The 20352-nt window shown below is 36.2% G+C and overlaps 1 protein-coding gene across 6 annotated transcripts in view; it reads left to right on the top strand.

Annotated features, from left to right (window-relative positions):
- The window catches only part of pdm3 (POU-domain protein pdm3), a 200404-nt gene that overhangs the window by 41200 nt on the left and 138852 nt on the right, over positions 1 to 20352 (top strand). For all 6 annotated transcript variants that reach the window (XM_089729007.1, XM_089729008.1, XM_089729006.1 and 3 more), the window contains exon 3: positions 10609 to 10706. In XM_089729007.1, the coding sequence (XP_089585133.1) occupies positions 10632 to 10706 (75 nt within the window). In that variant the 5' untranslated portion in view covers positions 10609 to 10631. The remainder of the gene's footprint in view (positions 1 to 10608; positions 10707 to 20352) is intronic.

Here is a 20352-nt window from a genome sequence, read left to right as displayed (position 1 = left end):
AGCTATTTCGTTTGGAATTAGCTTTTTATTGCAATATCATCAGAACTTAGACAAAATGTTTATGTTTGTCTTGAGCGTGACAATAAACGAAAATTTATGTCCTAACACAATACTGAGATACTTCAGTTAGCTGAACATAATAAAAAGAATAATGAATGAAGCCAATGTAAAATGGACATCTTCGAGTCTGTCAAGGTTGCCTCCTATTGAAAAGGCGAAGCTATGATAATACTAAGCTATAAAACTCAACGGTATGTTCGGTTTTATTTTCTTTTTGATTTAATTTAACTTAATTTAACAGCTGGCCTCATTAACAAATAGCGATAGGAAATCTAAGTGACCATATGATTTTTAGGTCAAATAATCATAATTTGAATGAAGCCTATTCAAATTATGATTATTTGGGAGTACAGTTCCTTGGAATGTCAAAATTTAGTGTAAAATTGCCATTGGTCCTTGACACGTGTGTAAATTTTTTAATTAGTCATTCGCCTTGAATTCAGTGAAAATGACGTTTAAATATTCCATAACATAACAATAAACTTACATATTAGATATAGAACGTAGGTACATAGCTAATAATAACATGATAAAAATCATCTCATACTGTGTTAAAATCCGTAAAGCCTTTAAAAAAATCACTAAAATCACTTTTCTTGACGTCGTATCGCTTTGTGATCTTATAGCAGCGCGCTCTTAGTACGTAGTGTACTTTAAACAAATGATATAATATTCTCAAATTATGACATTAGCGATAGTTTACGCTCCAGCTTCCTAGGCTATTCTCGATTGTTCTCTTGTGATCTCCGAGCTGTAAAGTAGCCCTATTAATAAATATAGTTCAAAGGATTGTCGTGATGACGTACATTTCATACGTTTCACACATCGTTCGTACGTTTTAAGGACATAAAAATGAATTATATATTATTATTACACACTTGAAATGCAAAGACACTAGAGAGAAAGAGAATGAACGACAGTAGTCATTCCGTTTATAATTAGTTACATTCCTAATTTATTTGACTTTTGTTTTTCCCTAGCCATTTGCTAGTAGTCAAAGAGGCTATTCCAAATACTCGGGAACGAGATAGTAAGCCTAAGTCTTGATACGAATTCCGAGGAGGCGTTGCTAACACTGTTCCTAGCAAGAGCAGTGCTTAGCAGAATCTACCACCGGATCGGAAACGCGACCCACTCAGAAGATCCGGCGAGAAACTCAGTGGGCTTGGGTACCAAAGGCTGATAAACATACTTATATATGTCTTTAAATGTATACATAATATGTAGCCATTAAATCAATGAAGCATCTGAGCCCTAGACGAAAGGCCGGATGTATCGCAAATACTAATAATAACCGTAAACCGGTAACTCCAAGGAAATGGATTGTCCGATAACGAATCGCAAAACTGGAAAAACCGAAGTTTGATAACGTTAATATAAAAGGAAAAAATAATCGAAACACAATTATTTTTATTCGGTTAAATAATTAATGGTATTTAATGTATACATTATTTAATATACAATTTTATTAATGTTTCGTGTTCAATACAATAGATTTATTTTTATTGCTATTTAAAGTGAATAATAGAATCAAAAATAACTAAAAGAACCGATTGATAAATATCTTTTACAGATGAATGATTATCTTGTGAGCCCGCACGGGTAGGTACCACCATCCTGCATAAAACTCTCACGAAGCAGCGTTCTGTTTGAAGGGTGGGGCAGTCGTACTATAGTAGCGAGATTTGGAACTCATGTCTCAAAGCGCGTGGCGATAATTACGTTGTTAATGTCTCAAGACTCCGGTAACCAACTTCAGATAAAACATGGGCTGGTTCAGACATCAAAGCAATGAACCAACAACTATGAGCTTCAAGGTCATAGTTAGAGTTACATTGGTTTTCGTTCGTGACAATTGGTAGCTGACCTCACCTGTTGTTACCGTAGCTCAAACATCGGAATCTATATGTTTACCTACCTTAAGCTTAGATGTTAAGCACGGATAACATACTAACTCTGTACAATCTTCGAAGAACACATTCCAGTTACAAGGTAGACAGCCGTGTAATGTTTTAATAGACCGAGAATTTCCGAAGATCGGATGGTCAATGCTTCCAATAGATCATACTGAAATCAACTAAAACTAATTTAGAACTCAACAATCATATCAAAAATATAAGGCACTATAGACACATAGGTACGCACGTGTTATAAGACGCATCTCTGCCCTGCATTACTACTGCTGCATACCCCTACTCTATTTTCCCATTCACTATGTATTTTCAGAAGTCGTCGTGGTCTAAAAGATAAGATATCCGGCGCATTTGTGTTGAGCGATGCACCGGTGTTCGAATCCCGCAGGCAGGTACCAATTTTTCTAATGAAATACGTACTCAACAAAATATCTTCACGATTGACTTCCACGGTGAAGGAATAACATCGTGTTAAAAATCAAACCAGCAAAATTATAATTTGCGTAATTACTGGTGGTAGGACCTCTTGTGAGTCCGCGCGGGCAGGTACCATCGCCCTGCCTATTTCTGCCGTGAAGCATTAATGCATTTCGGCTTGAAGGACGGGGTAGCCGTTGTAACTATACTGAGACCTTAGAACTGATATCTCAAGGTGGGTGGCGCATTTACGTCGTAGATGTCTATGAGCTCCAGTAACCACTTAACACCAGGTGGGCTGTGAGCTCGTCCACCTATCTAAGCAATAAAAAAAAATGACAAGCAGTAGATAACTATAGTTCCAAGTAGAATTAGTGCGTTCGATCTACGTCGCGACAAAACATTTGTTGGTTAAACTTAAAATTTGATAATATTAATATAAGTCAATAAATTATAAATGCAACAAATCATATTTTTTTGTGAAAACTTCCCTTTAATAAGGAAAAATCCCGAATCCTCTTAACAGCACGAATCATATAATGCGAATAAACAATAAGACCACGAGAGCTAGATACAAAACCAGCCCTTAGACGAAGCACTTGACGAGTGCAAAGTACTTACAAGCATCATTTCACTGCCCCCGCGTCGCAATCACTTACTACCATTGTTCTATAAAGTCACAGAGCAATCTCTAATTAGTGATTTTTTAAATCAAAAAACAATACATACTAAATAATTACATGGATATATACATAATATATATAATAGAAATTACGTTCATGAATCATTAAGAACGATGACTTTTATAATTTAAATGCTCTTTCGGTAATCATTTCTTAACGAAGTAAAGCTGATTGCATTACTTCGTTTTTTTTTTTAATTCGTAATTTTACTAAATTGCATGATGAATTAAAAATAATTTTATAACCATAATCTAACGTAATAATGGAGTTACACAATGAATACGGTAAATTATCAAAAGGGAGGCTCTCGTCTCGGTTTCGTAAATTTTTATGCCTCACACATTTAGTAAAACCAATTAATTTCTGAACGAAACATAACCTTTTTTAATACAATCAAAAACCAACAGTCAACGGCCGAAAAAAAAAAACAATAATTATAAAGCGCGCGTAATTCTAATTCCGAATTCAAATTAAAGCCGCTTAATGCGCGGGAGCGACCCCGTAAAAAAAGAGTTGACGAGTGCTCGCTGAGGGTGGTAATTTTTCATTAATTTAAGTTCACCATTCTCTGTTTTGTTTGCTTTTAATCGCATTTCTAATTAATCCCGTCGAGAATAACGTGACAACTGTCGACTATAGCCGCCATTTTTTCGAGCCGAGTATAGCAGATGTCGGCCGATTTCCATTTGTTTCTGAGATTAATGATTCGGTGCGATTGTGAATTTTTCCGGTCGGCTTTTGTTGTTTTAGAAGCAATTTGTCCGCTTACTTTTGTTGAGAGCGAGTCGTTAAAGCCTCCGCAAATGATATTGGAACGTTTTTAATGTAGGACAACGCGTTTCCATCTTTTATGATGTTTCGGCGTTTCCACAATTGGCAAATGAAAGTAAAATTCCAAAAGAATAATCTCGAAACTTCCTTTCGATTTCGTTGTAAAATCTCTACCTGCATTTATTATAAGTAATTCTATCGAAATGCATAACCAAAAATTCAATCGATTCGTTCAGATTTGCATTACTAAAGTTTCCGTAATTTTTATTATCACAAAACAGCTACGAAATAAAGAAATAGAGTATTTTAATATCGAAGACTCCGTGCAGACGTTAGTATGTAAGAAATTAAAATGGCACGAACGATTATGTTTTTATAAATATTATAATAATCTTTTGCTCTTGTTTATCTTTAATAATTTCAAAATGGTGATAGGGTATGTAGATAACATACTTCGATATTACTATCCTAAGTATTTCAGCGATGAAGCAATTTTATGAAATAAACTTTTCCAGTAGATTCGATTTAGTGCCTATGACGTAATTCAAAAACCTAATGTATCCTAAATTGGTTGAGTAAAAATGGTTAGTTAAAATTTGAAAAAAACTAAAATACACACTCCCTTTCGCATTTATAATATTACTCGGAATTCTTATTTTGAGGGTAGGGCATTGATTGTCATAATGGTGACTTCAATATTATATCTATGTTGAGCATCGACAAATACAACATACTATAAATAATATACAATATAAAACAAAATATAAATATCTATACACGCTTAAGATGGCCGGAAAATCTTTTGCCCGTAATGGTATCACTCATTTTCCTGTTCGTATCGCTTGGGATTACCCTAGCAAAGTAAACAACAAGTTTTAACCCAGACAATAGAATAAGCTAATGTATGACAAGTTGTATTTTATTACGTATTTTTTCATACTAGAGGTCCCGCGGTAGTCGAAATTGGACTGTAATTAATTGGAATTGTAAGTTTGTACACTATTATGATTGTACTTTATACTTCTATAATCACAAATTTCGCCAAGACTACACTATAAAAAATATTAACAAAGACAAACAATATATAATCTATTCTCAATTTGACAACAGACGTCAAGAACAAAAGTTTGACAATAAATAGTATGCAAGCGTGTGTGCGTCAAATACATGGTATGTAGTGTGTGTAATGTTTTCTTTATTGATTTAATGTATCTTTTATGCATTATTTAAAAAAAACAATTAGCATTGTGCACTTCTTCTCTATATTCTCTATAAGTGTGGAAAATTTCGTACTCCTCTGTCCGCGCAATTTTCGTAAAAAGGGGTACAAAGTTTTTGCTTCATATATTAATATATAGATAAATTGACTGAAAAAATATATAATATGGACTAAACAAATATAAATCGTCAGTACGTGTATGGCATTGTAATATAAAACCGCACTAAAATATTTAGATGTTCACAAAACACGTCGTGAATAACCAATTTCAGTTCCCCGTACTCAAATTAATACCAAAACTGTGAAGTTCTTAACTACGCATGCAGTATATCCAATGGGTACTTCAATGGTGCAGATCGCGTTAAGGAAATTCCACCCCATCCTCCCCTCACGTCCAGCCTCCCCCGTCGGTTTGAAATTGTAAGTTAGAGGGTCAAACGCTGGAGATATTTTGACACGGTCATTCTTTTATTCTTTGATTTTGAATTCTTGTACGCTTAGAGTGCTTTTTACGGTTTTTCAGACGAGATCGTCTGATTGTTTGTTAGCTTTGAAGTATTTACCTTGTTGTATTTCACAAACGTTAAATGAAAGATAATAATAGTGTGTATGTTTTGTTAATTATTATTTTTGCTAAGTTGGGTGGCCGAGCTCACGGAGCTTCCGGTGTTAAGTGGTCACCGAAGCCCTTAGACATAAACTACATTAATGCCACCGCCCATCTTGAGACATGAGTTCTAAGTCTCAGTTTTTACAGTGTTGGTGAAGTTATGTAATTGGTATAGTATTGAGTGTAGATTTTTGAAAAAATAATACGGTTAATATTCATAAAGCATTACTTAATTTTACAAAAGGCTAATTTAGGTCTTATAGTACATAGACCGGAATAACAAAATATATAAAGTGATTTGAAAGCCTTCTTAATTTTTTTACGATTTTTCAATATTACTGTATCACAAGTTTTACATTCTATTATTACCTATGTCAGAATTAAAGTAATTACATTTAAAGTAAAATCGAGAAACGTTTTCTACAATAGCGCATCACAGTATGTTTGTGTAATAATATATCGTCTTTATACAGCAGCCTTGGGTCTGTAAATTTTAGCTGCGGCGATCTGTGGCCGGTCTTTGTGCTATTAATTTGTAATGTTCCCCCTCCTCTAGTCGGCCGGATACAGACTACAGGGCAAGGCGGATCGAGGGATATGTCTGGAGATATTTGACGTCAGTGCTGCTTGTTTTAATTGTAACTATATTATATTGATCGTTTTGAAAACAAGAAACGACAAATAATGTGCAGAATTAATAACAAAAGTTCGAACCAAATAAACACAAAAAAAGCGAGTGCTTTTTTTTTAAATTATGAATGTAATTTTGTTTGATAAGTGTTTTAGAGTATGAGGAATACCAGTTTTGCATTAGTTAATGTCATCATCACTTATTGACAGAGATCCATTGTTTCACATTTGGCATTCTCTACCTAATCACTAGTAGCCCAAAGGGCTCAACCTAAGAGCACTGCCAGAAGAGAAGGGCCAGTGCCCTAACACGCCCTAACAGTAGCGCTTCACTGAATCTACGACCGGATCGAAATCGCAACTCACTGAGAAGATCCAGCGAGTCAGGATCGCGACCTGTCCTGAGTTGTCCACATATAGAATACCATATTTTTATAACATGGACTCAAAGTTGCAAGCATAGCAATGCAATTGTGATCAACGTTGTCGTTTCGAAATATTATCTTGTTAGTTTTAAGGGAAATACGTAAATATACTGTAAGTACGTACGTATATATATAAGTACTGGCGGTAGGACCTCTTGTGAGTCCGCATGGGTAGGTACCACCACCCCGTCAATTTCTGCTGTGAAGCAGTAATGCGTTTCGGTTTGAAGGTTGGGGCAGCCGTTGTAACTATACTTGAGACTTTAGAACTTATATCTCAAGGTGGGTGGCCCATTTACGTTGTAGATGTCTATGGGCTCCAGTAACCACTTAACACCAGGTGGGCTGTGAGCTCGTCCACCCATATAAGCAATAAAAAAAAAAATATCACCCGATCGAGTTATTTTGCAAGTAATATTCGTATATTTTCCCGGACGCCCAAAGCAACAGAATATAAATGTTTAATCTTTTCTAGAAGTTTGCTTGAAACTTTCGATTGTTAAGATTAATTAAGTACGTACTCTTCGACTCAGGTCTCGCGCAATAAATACAGAACTTTTAATAAACTCGAACCAAAACAAACTACTTCGATAAACGTCAGGATCAGAAGTGTCTAATGAAGACTCAAAGAAAAGTTACACAAATCTATTTTGTAACTTGGTCGGTTTGATCCAGAATTGTAAGGATGAGAACGTTTTCTAGTTGTTTAAATTAGCGTTTAAACTAATTGAATATGCAATTTCGAAAAGGGCACATGTCGCATATTTTGTCAAATACGTTTTTTCATATACATGTAGTCTTGAGGCTTACCTACACCCATTTTATAATAATTCCAATAATTTTCAATTGCTAATTAACACTAAAATATATCTTAAAAGTTAATATTTTAAATTTTACACTGCTTTAGAAAATAATAAGTTTTTTTTCATTTCCTGAACATTTTACATTTTCAGAGATGTGCCCTTTTCGAAATTGCATATTCAATTTCACTTAATACATTTCGTATCTACTCACGCAATTTTTTTTTATTGTCTTTACGAGGCGTGATTTTTATGTGACTGTTTCACGGTGAATATGTTTGAAGAAAACTATCTTCACGAGCTAATTGATCCGCTTCCGTATTTGTCACTTTTTGATCTCCAGTTGAGTTTCCTTCGACGCCTGGTCCCCGCAGCCCCACACCTGATCTGTGATTTTATGCGCTTATTTCGCTGTGAATATCTCTGAAGACAATTATCTTCACGAGTTTAAGTGTTACGTTTATTTTAATAATTATAATCTTTCGGACGTTTGTAATTAATCTATCTTAATTTGAATTATTTTTTTAATAAAATAAATGTATACCGAAAAACTACGAGACGTATCCCGGGATAGTGTCTTGCGTGCGTTCGATTCGAATCTTCATTGGGGGCCAGCGTTTCCGATAGGATTAAGCCAGACTTACTGCTCGGTCAGGAACAGCGACGGGCCCCCTCTCCCCCAACCCCCCGCCCCTCCTGCACCCGGCCGCATTAGGAGCAATCATATTCGACGGGTGCTAGGTTTTGGCATCGGCTCGTGTTGCTTAGTCCGGCCTAGGCTATTTGCGGAACAATGATTGGTGGTGTCTTAGTTTGTAGTGGCAATAAGGTTTAAATTCGCTTGGCCAGTACGATACAAGTGTTCTCATGTTGGACGATAAGATTGAACTTCGTTGAATAAGGTAGATTGGAACAGACAGGTTAAACTAGAAATAAATTTTTGAATGGTTTGCTATTACGTAACAGTTGCTTCTTGATTATTTTGTATTTTTTTAAAATTCTTAATCTGAAATAGTTAACATCTTATTATTAGGATAGATTAATATAAAAATAAAAGTATGACGCAATAATGATTTTATATTAAATCATTATAAACAAACAAGTTAATACATTCAAATCATACGAACTTGATTAACATAATAAATCTTTTAAAATTCATTATAAGTACTAAGTACATTACGCACATTATACACATTCGTATAAAAGTTGAGATGCAGCATAGAGCGCTGATGTTTACGAAATATACTAAGCTTATAAAATTTACATTATTATTACCTTCGATCTCTTTCGAGCAACCATTGGACGAACAAAAATTATTGAAGGTATGTTTCCTACAGCGTACTTACAATGAAGATTACAGTTAAAAATCAGTTACGTGACGAACAAATTTCAACAATCTCAAATTCAACTAAATAATATTATTTTTCCATACGGACTTACTAAGAAACGTAATAATAAGATGGAATATAAAACACGATATCTGGTAGTTTAAGCCTCACCGCTCAATAAAACTAAACAACACATAAACAATTCTAAAGTAGAGCATTCTTTGTACAATAACATCGAATTACAAACCAGGCAACCATGTGACCCGCAAAGAAAACAAATGAAAAAGGTCAGACAAGAACCGGCGGTTCTCTGTAATCCTGGTTCTTGACCTAACGCGACCGCCGTGTTGGGGTAGGTCGGGCCCGACTCAAACACGGAACGTCTTAAGACGTGTAAATCTCCGCGAATGTGAGGACTCACATTTTCGGAGCTACGTAATATTTTCAATTCCCGAGAATTACACGCTAGAGGGTGTATTAACAGTATTGTTTGTAATTGAAAGAAATATGGAACACGTGCTATTTGACAGCTCTGAAGTAAGAGTATGTATGTTTTTTTATTTTTTTTATTGCTTAAATTTGTGGACGAGCTCACAGCCCACCTGGTGTGAAGTGGTCACTGGAGCACATAGACATCTACAACGTAAATGCCCCCCCACCTTGAGATATAAGTTCTAAGGTCTCAAGTATAGTTACAACGGCTACCCAACCCTTCAAACCGAAACGCATTGCTGCTTCACGGTAGAAATAGGCGGGGTGGTGGTACCTACCCGTGCGGACTCACAAGAGGTCCTACCACCAGTAAGTAAGAAGTAAGTAAAAGTAGTGATCGGAAAATATAAATTTTCTAAAGCAATAAATATTTATTTTAATATTGTTTTCCGTCATATCGCTCTGAATTCGTCAACATCAGACATTTAAGAGTCTTGTTTTATCGTCAAATGCAACGATGAAATTATGAGCAGAAATCTAATGTCGTTTGGACGTGATGAATATGCATGTGGATGGAAACAAACCGTGAAGAAAACAATAATAATCCGCCCGGGATTGTGTGGTAATGAAATTTATTTGGTCTGAGTGAACTTGAGCATCGCTACAAATAGATATGAATGAAAGAGTTTTTAGACAAATTTAGCCAAAACCCGATAAAGGGAAATGATGATAGTGATGTCAAATGAGAGAAAATGAAAAGTGTTGTTTTTTTTTCATGAACGATATGTTTTTTTTAAATTGATCAGGCACAATTAGCCAAATACATTCCTTATTTAAGTGCTTAAAGTAGGTAAAAAAAACCTCTTGTGTCGTTGCAAAATCACTGGTTTTATTGGTAGTAGGACTTCTTGTGAGTCCGCACGGGTAGGTACTACCATCCTGCCTATTTCTGCCGTGAACCAGTAATGCGTTTCGGTTCGAAGGGTGGGACAGCCGTTGTTGTTATACTGAGACCTTAGATCTCATATCTCAAGGTGGGTGGCTGTATTTACGTTGTAGATGTCTATAGAATCCGGTAACCATTTAACTTACAGGGCTGTGAGCTCGTCCACCCAACTAAGCAATCAAAAAAAATCACCCGATCCAGTTGTTTTGCGAGTAATATTCGTATATTTTCCCGGACGCCCAAAGCAACAGAATATAAATGTTTAATCTTTTCTAATAGTTTGCTTGAAACTTTCGATTGTTAACATCAATTAATCTAAGCAATAAAAAAATAAACAATACAGAATGGTGTGTAATAAATGTTATTTTTTACAGACGAGTCGGGATGCGAGGCTGATATGTTGGAGGGCGCGGAGGCGGGTCGGCACTCGCCGCCCCGGCCGCAGCAAGAGCCCATCAACCTCAAGAATGAGGTGAGTGACTGCGTCTTCATTAGCAACACCTCTAAACAAAGTGTTGCCCCACAACAACGAAATTGGACGAAATCCTATTAAATTAAGAAGAGAATTCGAAATTTCGTAAATAGAATTCATTGTTTTGTTATTGACGTAGGTACATACATATCGTGAGCTCTAAATTGCTCTCACAGAGGATACATAGGGAATTTTTAGCAAAATCTTAAAAGAAACTTGGGTGTACAGTATGCCAAGCCGCGTAAACGCAGTAATGGAAACACGTGGAGGCAATACATTATTATTAAAATTGAAGAAAATCATATTATTGTTGTACAAAAATGTCATGTTTTCAATTTTAGTTTGAAGGCGAGATCAGCAGTCTAAAAAAATCATTATAGTGACTTATAAAATTTATTACTTTCATTTAATGGGTATTATGAATGAATGAGTGAATGAAAGAATGAATGATTTTATTTCAGACAACAACAACAAGTCCATATATGTACATAGTATCATTGAAATATGCTTAAAATTACCAAAACAAATCAAATAAAAAGATAAATTTAATTTTATTAATAATATTTTATTGTCTATTAAACACCGCTTATATTATTAAGCTCTTTAGCTTATCTCCAGAATTTTAGACTGTTATCGAGTTTCATTCATGTCACTAGGTGGATTTAGGTACTAAATAACATAATACTACAATAATCTTATTAATTAGTATTTAAGTCACGATAGATCCATGTGACGGGTGAATTGTTAGTTCCACCACTTCCGTGCAAACTATAGTATTTATTTTACTGCTTGTGTAGATCGTTTGCCGTTCAAATATTTTTTAAATTAAAGGTAGCTGTTTGATAAAAATGTAAAATAAATATTATAGAAAATGCGATGTGGGACTTGCGGTCATTAAAACCGAGACATGATTGGCGTTGAAAAAAAAAAAACTGTAACCAGAATCTTAATTAAATTTCATTTCTATTCAAATTCAAATTCAAATTCAAATTCAAAATCATTTATTTCAACTTAGATGTCAGTATGACACACTTGTTGAATGTCAAAATACAAATAACAATGTTAACTCTACCACCGGTTCCAAAAAAAGCCACAGTCCTGAGAAGAACCGGCGAAACAAACTCAGCGGGCTTTTTTTTCTTTTTGTTTTTTCTCAAATATATTCTTTTTTTTAAATAAACAGAAATATTCACAATAAAAGAAAAAACAAGTCTAAAAAAATCGATCGATATTATCGAATCGATGATGATTTTAGTTTTTGGGCTTCATTATTACTGTAAAAACACCATTATAAAAAATACTTTTAATTATACGGCCAGGTTGCAAGGATAATATTTACTGCTAGTATACACAGTGACTCGATTTTTTTAAATCGAATTTTATAATTATGACAAGTTAACAAACAAATACAAGTGTTCTCTTTTTTCACGTTGAAATATTTATTCGCTGCCTATTTTTGTGGTAAATGCACAACCTATACATATACTATAGATCGGAAATAATAACATATGTCTTTGCTAAGCAGAATGTATAAGTCTTTATTTATTTATTTCGGCATCATCTTGTCGTCAATGTATCCAATCAACTTTTTGGTCTATAATTTTACGAAAAATAAAAACTCTTGTGATTAGGAACCGTTGCCTTTAAAGCTATTTTCTTTGTAAAGAACCTCAGAAATAAATGATACGATTTTTTCGTAATTACTTTTCGTCGTATGGATATGTTAGAAACTTTCTCTAATATAAATAAATGAAAATACAAAATAATCACTTTACGTGCTTAAGCATTTCAAAGAAATACCTTAATTGAAACCTAAAACAAATACCCTCATTTTCAATCACGCAGACATGCAACACAGAAACGCCTCGTGACATTTTTCACGGAAAACAAAACTCAGACAAAGTTGGTGTGACCAACTCTCAAGTGCTGAAAGCGGTCTCAACACAAAAAGACGACACGCATTCCCCGAGCTCAAAAGGTCCTCGCCGAGACTAAACATTTGCCGGTTCGTTAGCTCTCCGCGGAAAAATCCCACCAACCAATCGCGTACCTCAACCTACATGCCTCAGAAATCTATAGTATCGATTAGTGAGCGCTTTTTTTACCCGCACGCACTCACACACCGCTACGCGGGGCCCAGCCTTTTTAACAATCTTTTTTTCGTCCACCCTTTCTCCCCAAAACCGCCATGTCCATTGCGCGGATGCAAAGACCACCCCGCGCCCCTACCCTCGTACAGCAGCATTGAAAATGGAATTTCCATGAGTGATGGAGTGTCAAACGGGGAAGTGAAAAAACGAAGAAAAAGTACATTATGTTAATTATTGAACGAACAGTCCTGGTGGTGCGAGTTTAAATTGAATGTCATGTTGTACGTGTCTCGGGATACGTTCTCGTGTCGTGTCCGATCCAGCCTCCGCTCCGGTTCCCGTTACGTAATATTTTTAATTTTGTTTCGCAGTTGTACCGAATTAATAACGTTCGTATTCTAAAATTCGGATGTTCGTTTTAATAAGTTATTGCTTTTGTAACGTAATCCGCGTTTCATTATGCACGTGCATCATTTCGTTCTTGAAACAAATTAAGAATTATTCATCATTCTTTCGAATTAATTTTAGTAGTTTATTGTGCTGTCACACAAAAATCTTTGTTAATAATTTTGGGGCGATGTTTTCGGTAACGGGATTTTTTTTTTAAATTTAAATACATATTTATTTCTTAAAATTTAAATTGAGGCCAAGCATCATCAAGAACGCTTTCTGAAGTTTTGGCGTACAAGTTCTTAATTTTTTTTTGTCCGAAATCCCTCTATCCGTTTCATGTAGTCTTTAAGATATGGAGTGATTCGGGTGAAGTCATTTGAAGATAATAAAGGGCATTTTACACGAAAATACTTGTTGAAATAGTATAAAAAAAATCGATCAGGTTTTTTCTTAGACCCTCAATAGACAGCCGAGCCAAAGGCCCAGTTGTTGATTAGTGGTTACCGCTTCGTATGGACATGCTGCAATCCCAGGGGCACTGTGAACCGGTGCATTCCTCTGACGATACTTTTCAAGGATATACGCAGCGGTTCCAAGTGATGGGGATGAACGCTGCTATGGTGGTAGGTAGCAAGCACTATCCTTAGAAGATACATACAAAGCACACAGAGTACTGAACTCCCTCCATAGACACAAAGATTCGTAGATAATTATAATTATTAACTTTTAAGTAGTATATATATATAGAGCGGACATACTTTATTGCACACCAAAATACAATTAACATTAGAAAACAGTCAACAAAAAAGATAGATAGAATTTTTAATTGGCAGGGTAAGGAAATATGTAGCTTATCAAAATTTAGTATTTTTAAATATGTTTTCCTCATTGATCCTGATATTAAAATTCAGGTCTAACCGAGCGGCACGCACGTAGATTACTGAATCTTCTGCTCTGTGGACAACAGAGAACCTACCGGACAGTCGCGATGTTAATGGAAAAATCCTGAAAAAATATGGGGGCGTCTGAAAAAAAAAAATTTGTTAAAACGAAGCACATTTGAATGAAAATTGTGTGGGGGCGGGCGGTCGCGCGGCCTCCCGATCACCTATTATTATTATTATTACTTGCATTATATCTGCATTTTTTCCGCACGCACACACGTGTGTGCCGCGTTCGGCGTGCACGTGTTTTTGTCTTTCTTTTTTCGGGAAATCGACGGCCCCGCTCCCCCGAGCACGTATAGGCCACGCCGGGGCGCGGAATCCGAACTACGCGATGTCTACAAGTGGACGAACATTTAAATTGGCTCTCATCAAATATTGACTGCGTATAGTTTTTTTCATTAGCCAACAGGCTTTTTGTGAGGCACGCTATCGGTGCTCGATTCTCGTTCAATTTGTATCCGCTTGCTTTGAACAGGTAATAGACAAGGTATTCGGTTTTATTAATTAAATTTTATATGTATGAGCCGAAGGGTTCGAGTCCGTATGCTTTGTATCGATATTTGAGTGGTCGACGGTCAGTTACAGCGAATTCGTATCGCAACCGCTAATCTATGCTGATCTTTGTACTTTTTATTCTAAATACTTCTTAATCTCATGGCAAAAAGTATGTAGTCACATCAAAAGGATATTTTCGTATTGCAGTAAAAAAAGTTGTTGATTTAAAAAAAAATTAAAAAAAAAACACATTTAAAATTAATTATTGAAATTAAGTAGGTAACTCTAGGATTTTTTTCTAGTACAATCCTACGAACGGTCTACGTAAAAAGTTAACCGTTCATCAGACCAAGGATTCCGGAGACGACTGTATCTTTTATATAGGTACACAATCTAAGTAAATGTTTTTGTCGTAAACAAACTTATTTATTGTCATTAAAAAATGCAGAATATCCTAATTAAGGGGTGGCGGTGCGGGGCGAAACCATTTTTTATTTAAATTGGCTTGTAAATTACAAAAGTTGTAGTGGAAGCTTTGGGTAGATTTTTTGTCAGAGCTTATTTTAATGGATTTCGTTAGCGCGATTATTAACTACGTTCATGTGAATATTGAGAGGAAATTTCCCTCTAAAACTTGCCTTGAGTATTGGGTGCAAAAACATTCTATGCTGTAAAGATAAAATGTTATAATATATCCTCCCGATGTTAATAAACTTTAAAATAAAATTTGTGACCATATAGACCTTTTGATAATGTTTTTGTGCTTTGATTTATATTCATAGTAATCCATGTAATAAAGACCGTTGAACCAACGTCTGTCATACAATAATGCAGTAGTTAACTAGTTCTGTTTATCTTTCACACATGAAATAGAGTTTTCGTTAATGCTTTCAATAAACCCGAAAAATACGGTTATTATAAACACAGATTAGCCTAAACAAAACCACACTGAAACATTAGTACTTGTACATCCAAAATCATTGTTATTCTTAAGAGCGAGCGAGCGAAGAACGTTATTGTGGTGTGGTGACCTTCAAAAAACATTGAGCTCGTAAACGATTATAGCTTCAGGCGCTTGGACATAGAGAAGAAAATCGCTCAACGATACTGTCGGGTTAGGGTTGGCAATATAAATGCTTTTCGGCAGACCGCATACTACGAATGTATTAATCAACAATACGTAGTGATGCATTTAAACACAGTAGTGACCGAATGTGAAATAATTTAATGTTATAAATTATATATACTATAGATGTATATTTATCAAACTGTAATGAAAGTTTGTGTATTTTATGTGTAGGTCACGGCGATCTTAGCACTTAATCATAATGTATAGGATCCTAGTTACGCAGCTATTTTTTGGGATATTTATTTAAAGGGAAGAAACCTCTGATTTTTCCTAAGATATAGTATAAATATGAACATACAAATTTTTTACTCAATTGCTAGCGGTTTGGTAGCAGTCATATTGCATGCAATTGGTTTCTTTGGTAGTACAAAAAACCATTAAAAAAGACGTTTCCAATTGTTCACATTTTACAACTTACGAAAAAAAAAATCTTCATACTTTTCGTTTACATTGGCTCTCGATTTTGAGCTTATTTCGAAATTTGGAATCTCTAGCTCATCAGAAAGGGAAATGCGGTTAAAATATTTGTTAGGTTACATCGTTCCATCCAGCTTATGCTGATGTATCTGTCATAGTCATAAACAAACAGACAAGGAAGCGAATGAGCCTTTTCAAGTTAAATTGACTTTAAAAAATTAGACAACAGCTCAGACAAGGAAACTTTCACTTATCGAAAATATTGACTAAATGATTTTTTTTTTCTTTTTTTTCCCACCTGTGCTGATAGCCTTGAGAGGCTATATCAGCTACTACTACATGTAGGTGAGCTCACGGGGCTCAAACCGGGTGTGTTGCTAACACTGTCCCTAGCAAGAGCAGGCTTCGCAGAATCTACCACCGGATCGAAAACGCGACCCACTCAGAAGATCCGGCGAGAAACTCTGTGGGCAAATTGATGGTAAAGCATCAAATACCTACTTGGTTGTCAACCGGCTAATTTGATCTTTGTATTTATTAAAAATAATATACATTGAGCTTTACGGGAGTAAGGTTCAAATTCCTTTGCATCAACTTCGAAGTGTAGGGTTGTGGTGCGGCCGGCCGCTTAGGACAAACGTGATTGATAAGAGTCGTTTGTCAGTCTCGCGTCGCCAGCCCTGCGTAATTAGCACATGATTCTAACGTCCGGGCGGACCTAATGCGCTAAAATTCAGATCTCACTGTAGCTTTGTTTTAGAAACGCATGTTTCTATATAAAATTCTGTGATTAAATTATATTCTTGCAGTTCATTTTACAGTTGGATCGATCGTTGCGTAACGGTGTTCGTTTAACTTTTGCAGTGGCACTTACGACTGTCTTCGCGCGATGACGAATCGTGACGTAACCACTAAGTCGTGATTAGTTATTTTGATTACGAAATGAGCTTTTAGGCTTTATATTAAATAGCTGCCCGGTTTTATAGATATCACAAAATTAACCCTGCCACTAACTAGCCTTGTGCTTGGGGTTGAAGTCTTGTGGTAGGAACAGGAGAGTATTCTGAATAGTACCTAATGGTAGGCAGCGGCTTAGCTCTTCCCTTGGCATTGCTGACGTCCATCGGCGACGGGATACACTCACCCTCAGCTGGACTGTATGCTCGTCTGCTTGATAAAGTCAGTGAGGGACTGGCAAAACGCCCTACCTACCTTGTAACTAGCGACATTAACGTTGCGTTGCGTAAGGGCTCCGGCAACCACTTAGCTTCAGATGAGCCGAGAGCCGGTTCAGTAACTCTATATATATAAAAATGAATTGCTGTTCGTTAGTCTCGCTAAAACTCGAGAGCGGCTGGACCTATTTGGCTAATTTTGATTTTGAATTATTTGGGGAAGTCCAGAAAATGTTTAAAATGCTCGGAATTTAATAAAAATAACAGGCACTACGAAGTCTGCCGGGTCAGCTAGTATGCAATAAAAACAAAACTTACCATAGCCACCCTAATAAATTAAATCTTGTATTATATTATTTATGAGATTATTAAGGGTAGCGCTTCACTATTACTCAAAGCTTTGAATATTCAGCCGATTGTAATTGGATGCGCCATGTTTTCTATGCGAATGTACAACGTGGAATCATCATTACCAATCATATTTTTTATATTTTTTTTTATTTGCTTAAATGGGTGGACAAGTTGATTTAATTAACTAGTGTTATTTGCTTACGGGAGTCCATAGACAACCTAATGTGAGGGTACAAACCACCTTAAGATATGACATCGAAGCATCGCTATGAAATCGCACTATTCAAATCAAATAAGCAAGGCAGTTGATAGCAAACCACGCTGCTCATTACACGCCATTTTCACAGCCAATTTTACTCACCTAATAGGAAAGCTCATAATTAAATCGCATACATTTACAAAGCTTTCCTAACTGAATGGCAAATCTAAAGAGTAGTTTTATAAGGTCTCACGTGCGGTCACAAAGACTGAGATCAGACAATAAGCCACCTATCGCGGCACTCAACAATGGCGCTATTAATAGTCAGTAATGCACAACTTAGGTCGAGTGGTGTTTTGTACGTGCGGGGGCCGATGCAGACGAGTAGAAAATAAAACGCGATCAAAACGAAAGTGTTCGCTGAAGTTGGCTATCTTATCAGTATAGCATCTTAGCTTAGCCGTTCGATTATTAATTATGAGGCTTGCAAAATGATTCAGCATCAAACACGTTTAAATAAGTTAGTTAACGTTGTCATTGCTTGAAATAATAAAAAAATTATAAGTTAAACTTAAGTTTTTATTGCGTTAACTTTGTATTGCGTTAAATTAAACGCCGCTTTTCAAACGCTCGTTCGTCAACCCCAGCTCTGCCCATCCTCTGAAAATGGAGCGACCGATAAAAAAGGTAACGAATTATAAAAAAGCGAGGCACACAATCGCGAGCGCGGACGTGTGGGGGGGAGGGGAGTGGGCGAAATGAAATGAAATAATGAAAAAAATGGACAAAAAGCAGCACAAACATGCATTGTCCCGGACACCGCTCTCCCCCCTCCGTAATGAGGGGAGGGTTCGTACGCCGTGTAGCTGAAGTGGCTGATTATCACTTGATTCCATCTGTGCTCGCATGGTTTGGCGTTATACATGATACCGGGCTAACTGGGTCGGTCTTCGTTGTTCGGTGTTAATCGAAATTCGAAAAATTTAACCTATCGATTGAATAGACCACTCTGTATATTCAGTTTACAAAAATCGAAACTTATTGGTTAAGTGTGACACAATCTGAAGTCCAATTTAGGGGAGCAACTTAAAAACTAATATAAATAAAGTAAGTAATCGCACTTAACTGGATATTCGTTTCCTTAAGCTAGTAGTTTTAAGTTAAGTGAAGTAACAAATAGCATGTTCCAAAAACAAAAAAAAGTTGATTTAAAATCAAGCATTCTTGATCTATCGAATACTTCACCGCAGATTCATAACGACCAGTGCGCCAATTAAACCAGTGCACTAAATCCTCAATTAACGCAACAGAGGTGAGCGCCATTCACCGTCTTCCGAACCAGCGACTTCCGCACTGAAAAAAAAAGAAAAACCCAATTTTCGAACACATTAACGATCAAAAACAGCGTCCGAAATTAATTTGTTTATGGGAAACAAAGGTGGGTGCTTGCTGGCTGCATGCACCCAGGCTCCTCCCGCCCCCCGAAAAAAAGAAGAAAAAAAATATGGAAAAATGGGTAAAGGGGGACGCGGCGTTCCCACACCCCTCCCGCGGCGCGATCGGCATCATACTTCTTTTTTTAATCGCGTCGTACTCAAAATGGTCGTTTTTGGTAAGCATACACTGCGCGTTGCCTATTTTCCAATTTAGATTGCTTTGTATTACCGGTTGAGCGATGCGCTATAGTTTTTTGAGGCCCGTGACACGCGAACGCAGGAAATTAAATTCCGCTTTCAAAAATAAAACGCGACCGTTCCGGATATTCCCCAAAAGCGACAAACAGCGCATTTCTCCTTAAACCGTTGATAAGATAAGTGTTAAATACCTAGAATAGCTAGACTTCTGTTTGTGTCTGCTTTCACTCATACACGAATTTACGATCAAAGTTAATTATTTAATTGTGTGACCGGAAATCGCTTAGCAATTCACACAGTTGACTTTTGATCGACCGTCGACCGGTCCGATCTCATTATAACGAATTATTGCCAAACAAAAACAACGGACTTAAGAACCGTTTTTTAAAATACCATAAGCGCAATCCAGATCGGTTAGCGCTGCGTAAAACAACTGTAATTATTAAAATTAACCACAATAATTATCAAGCGCTGTCCGCTCTCTACCTAATAACTCAAGTATCAAAATTCTTGATAATTAGCGCGCAAGGAGCAATAAATATCGCCAAGGCGATTTAACGGCAGCGAATCGCATGAAACTGAGACCACGTAAACTAAGAACATTTGCAATTTAACATAAACAAAATGAAATAATTTTTTTTTAGTTCGAATTATTAGTGTCAATTGTGTTGATATGATTTTATGTATTTGATCAACAGGCGAAATTTCTCATAAGTTGTTCTCGTGTGCCTGCGTAAGCTACTAAGCCTAGCTCATCGTCCGAGATGGTATGTAACAATATTTTGTCTATATCGACACCAAAACAGGCTCACGTTC

This window comes from Bombyx mandarina, chromosome 08 (assembly GCF_030267445.1).
Source record: "Bombyx mandarina strain Sakado chromosome 08, ASM3026744v2".
Taxonomy (NCBI): Eukaryota; Metazoa; Arthropoda; class Insecta; order Lepidoptera; family Bombycidae; genus Bombyx; species Bombyx mandarina.
This window is presented reverse-complemented; position numbering and strand designations above follow the sequence as displayed.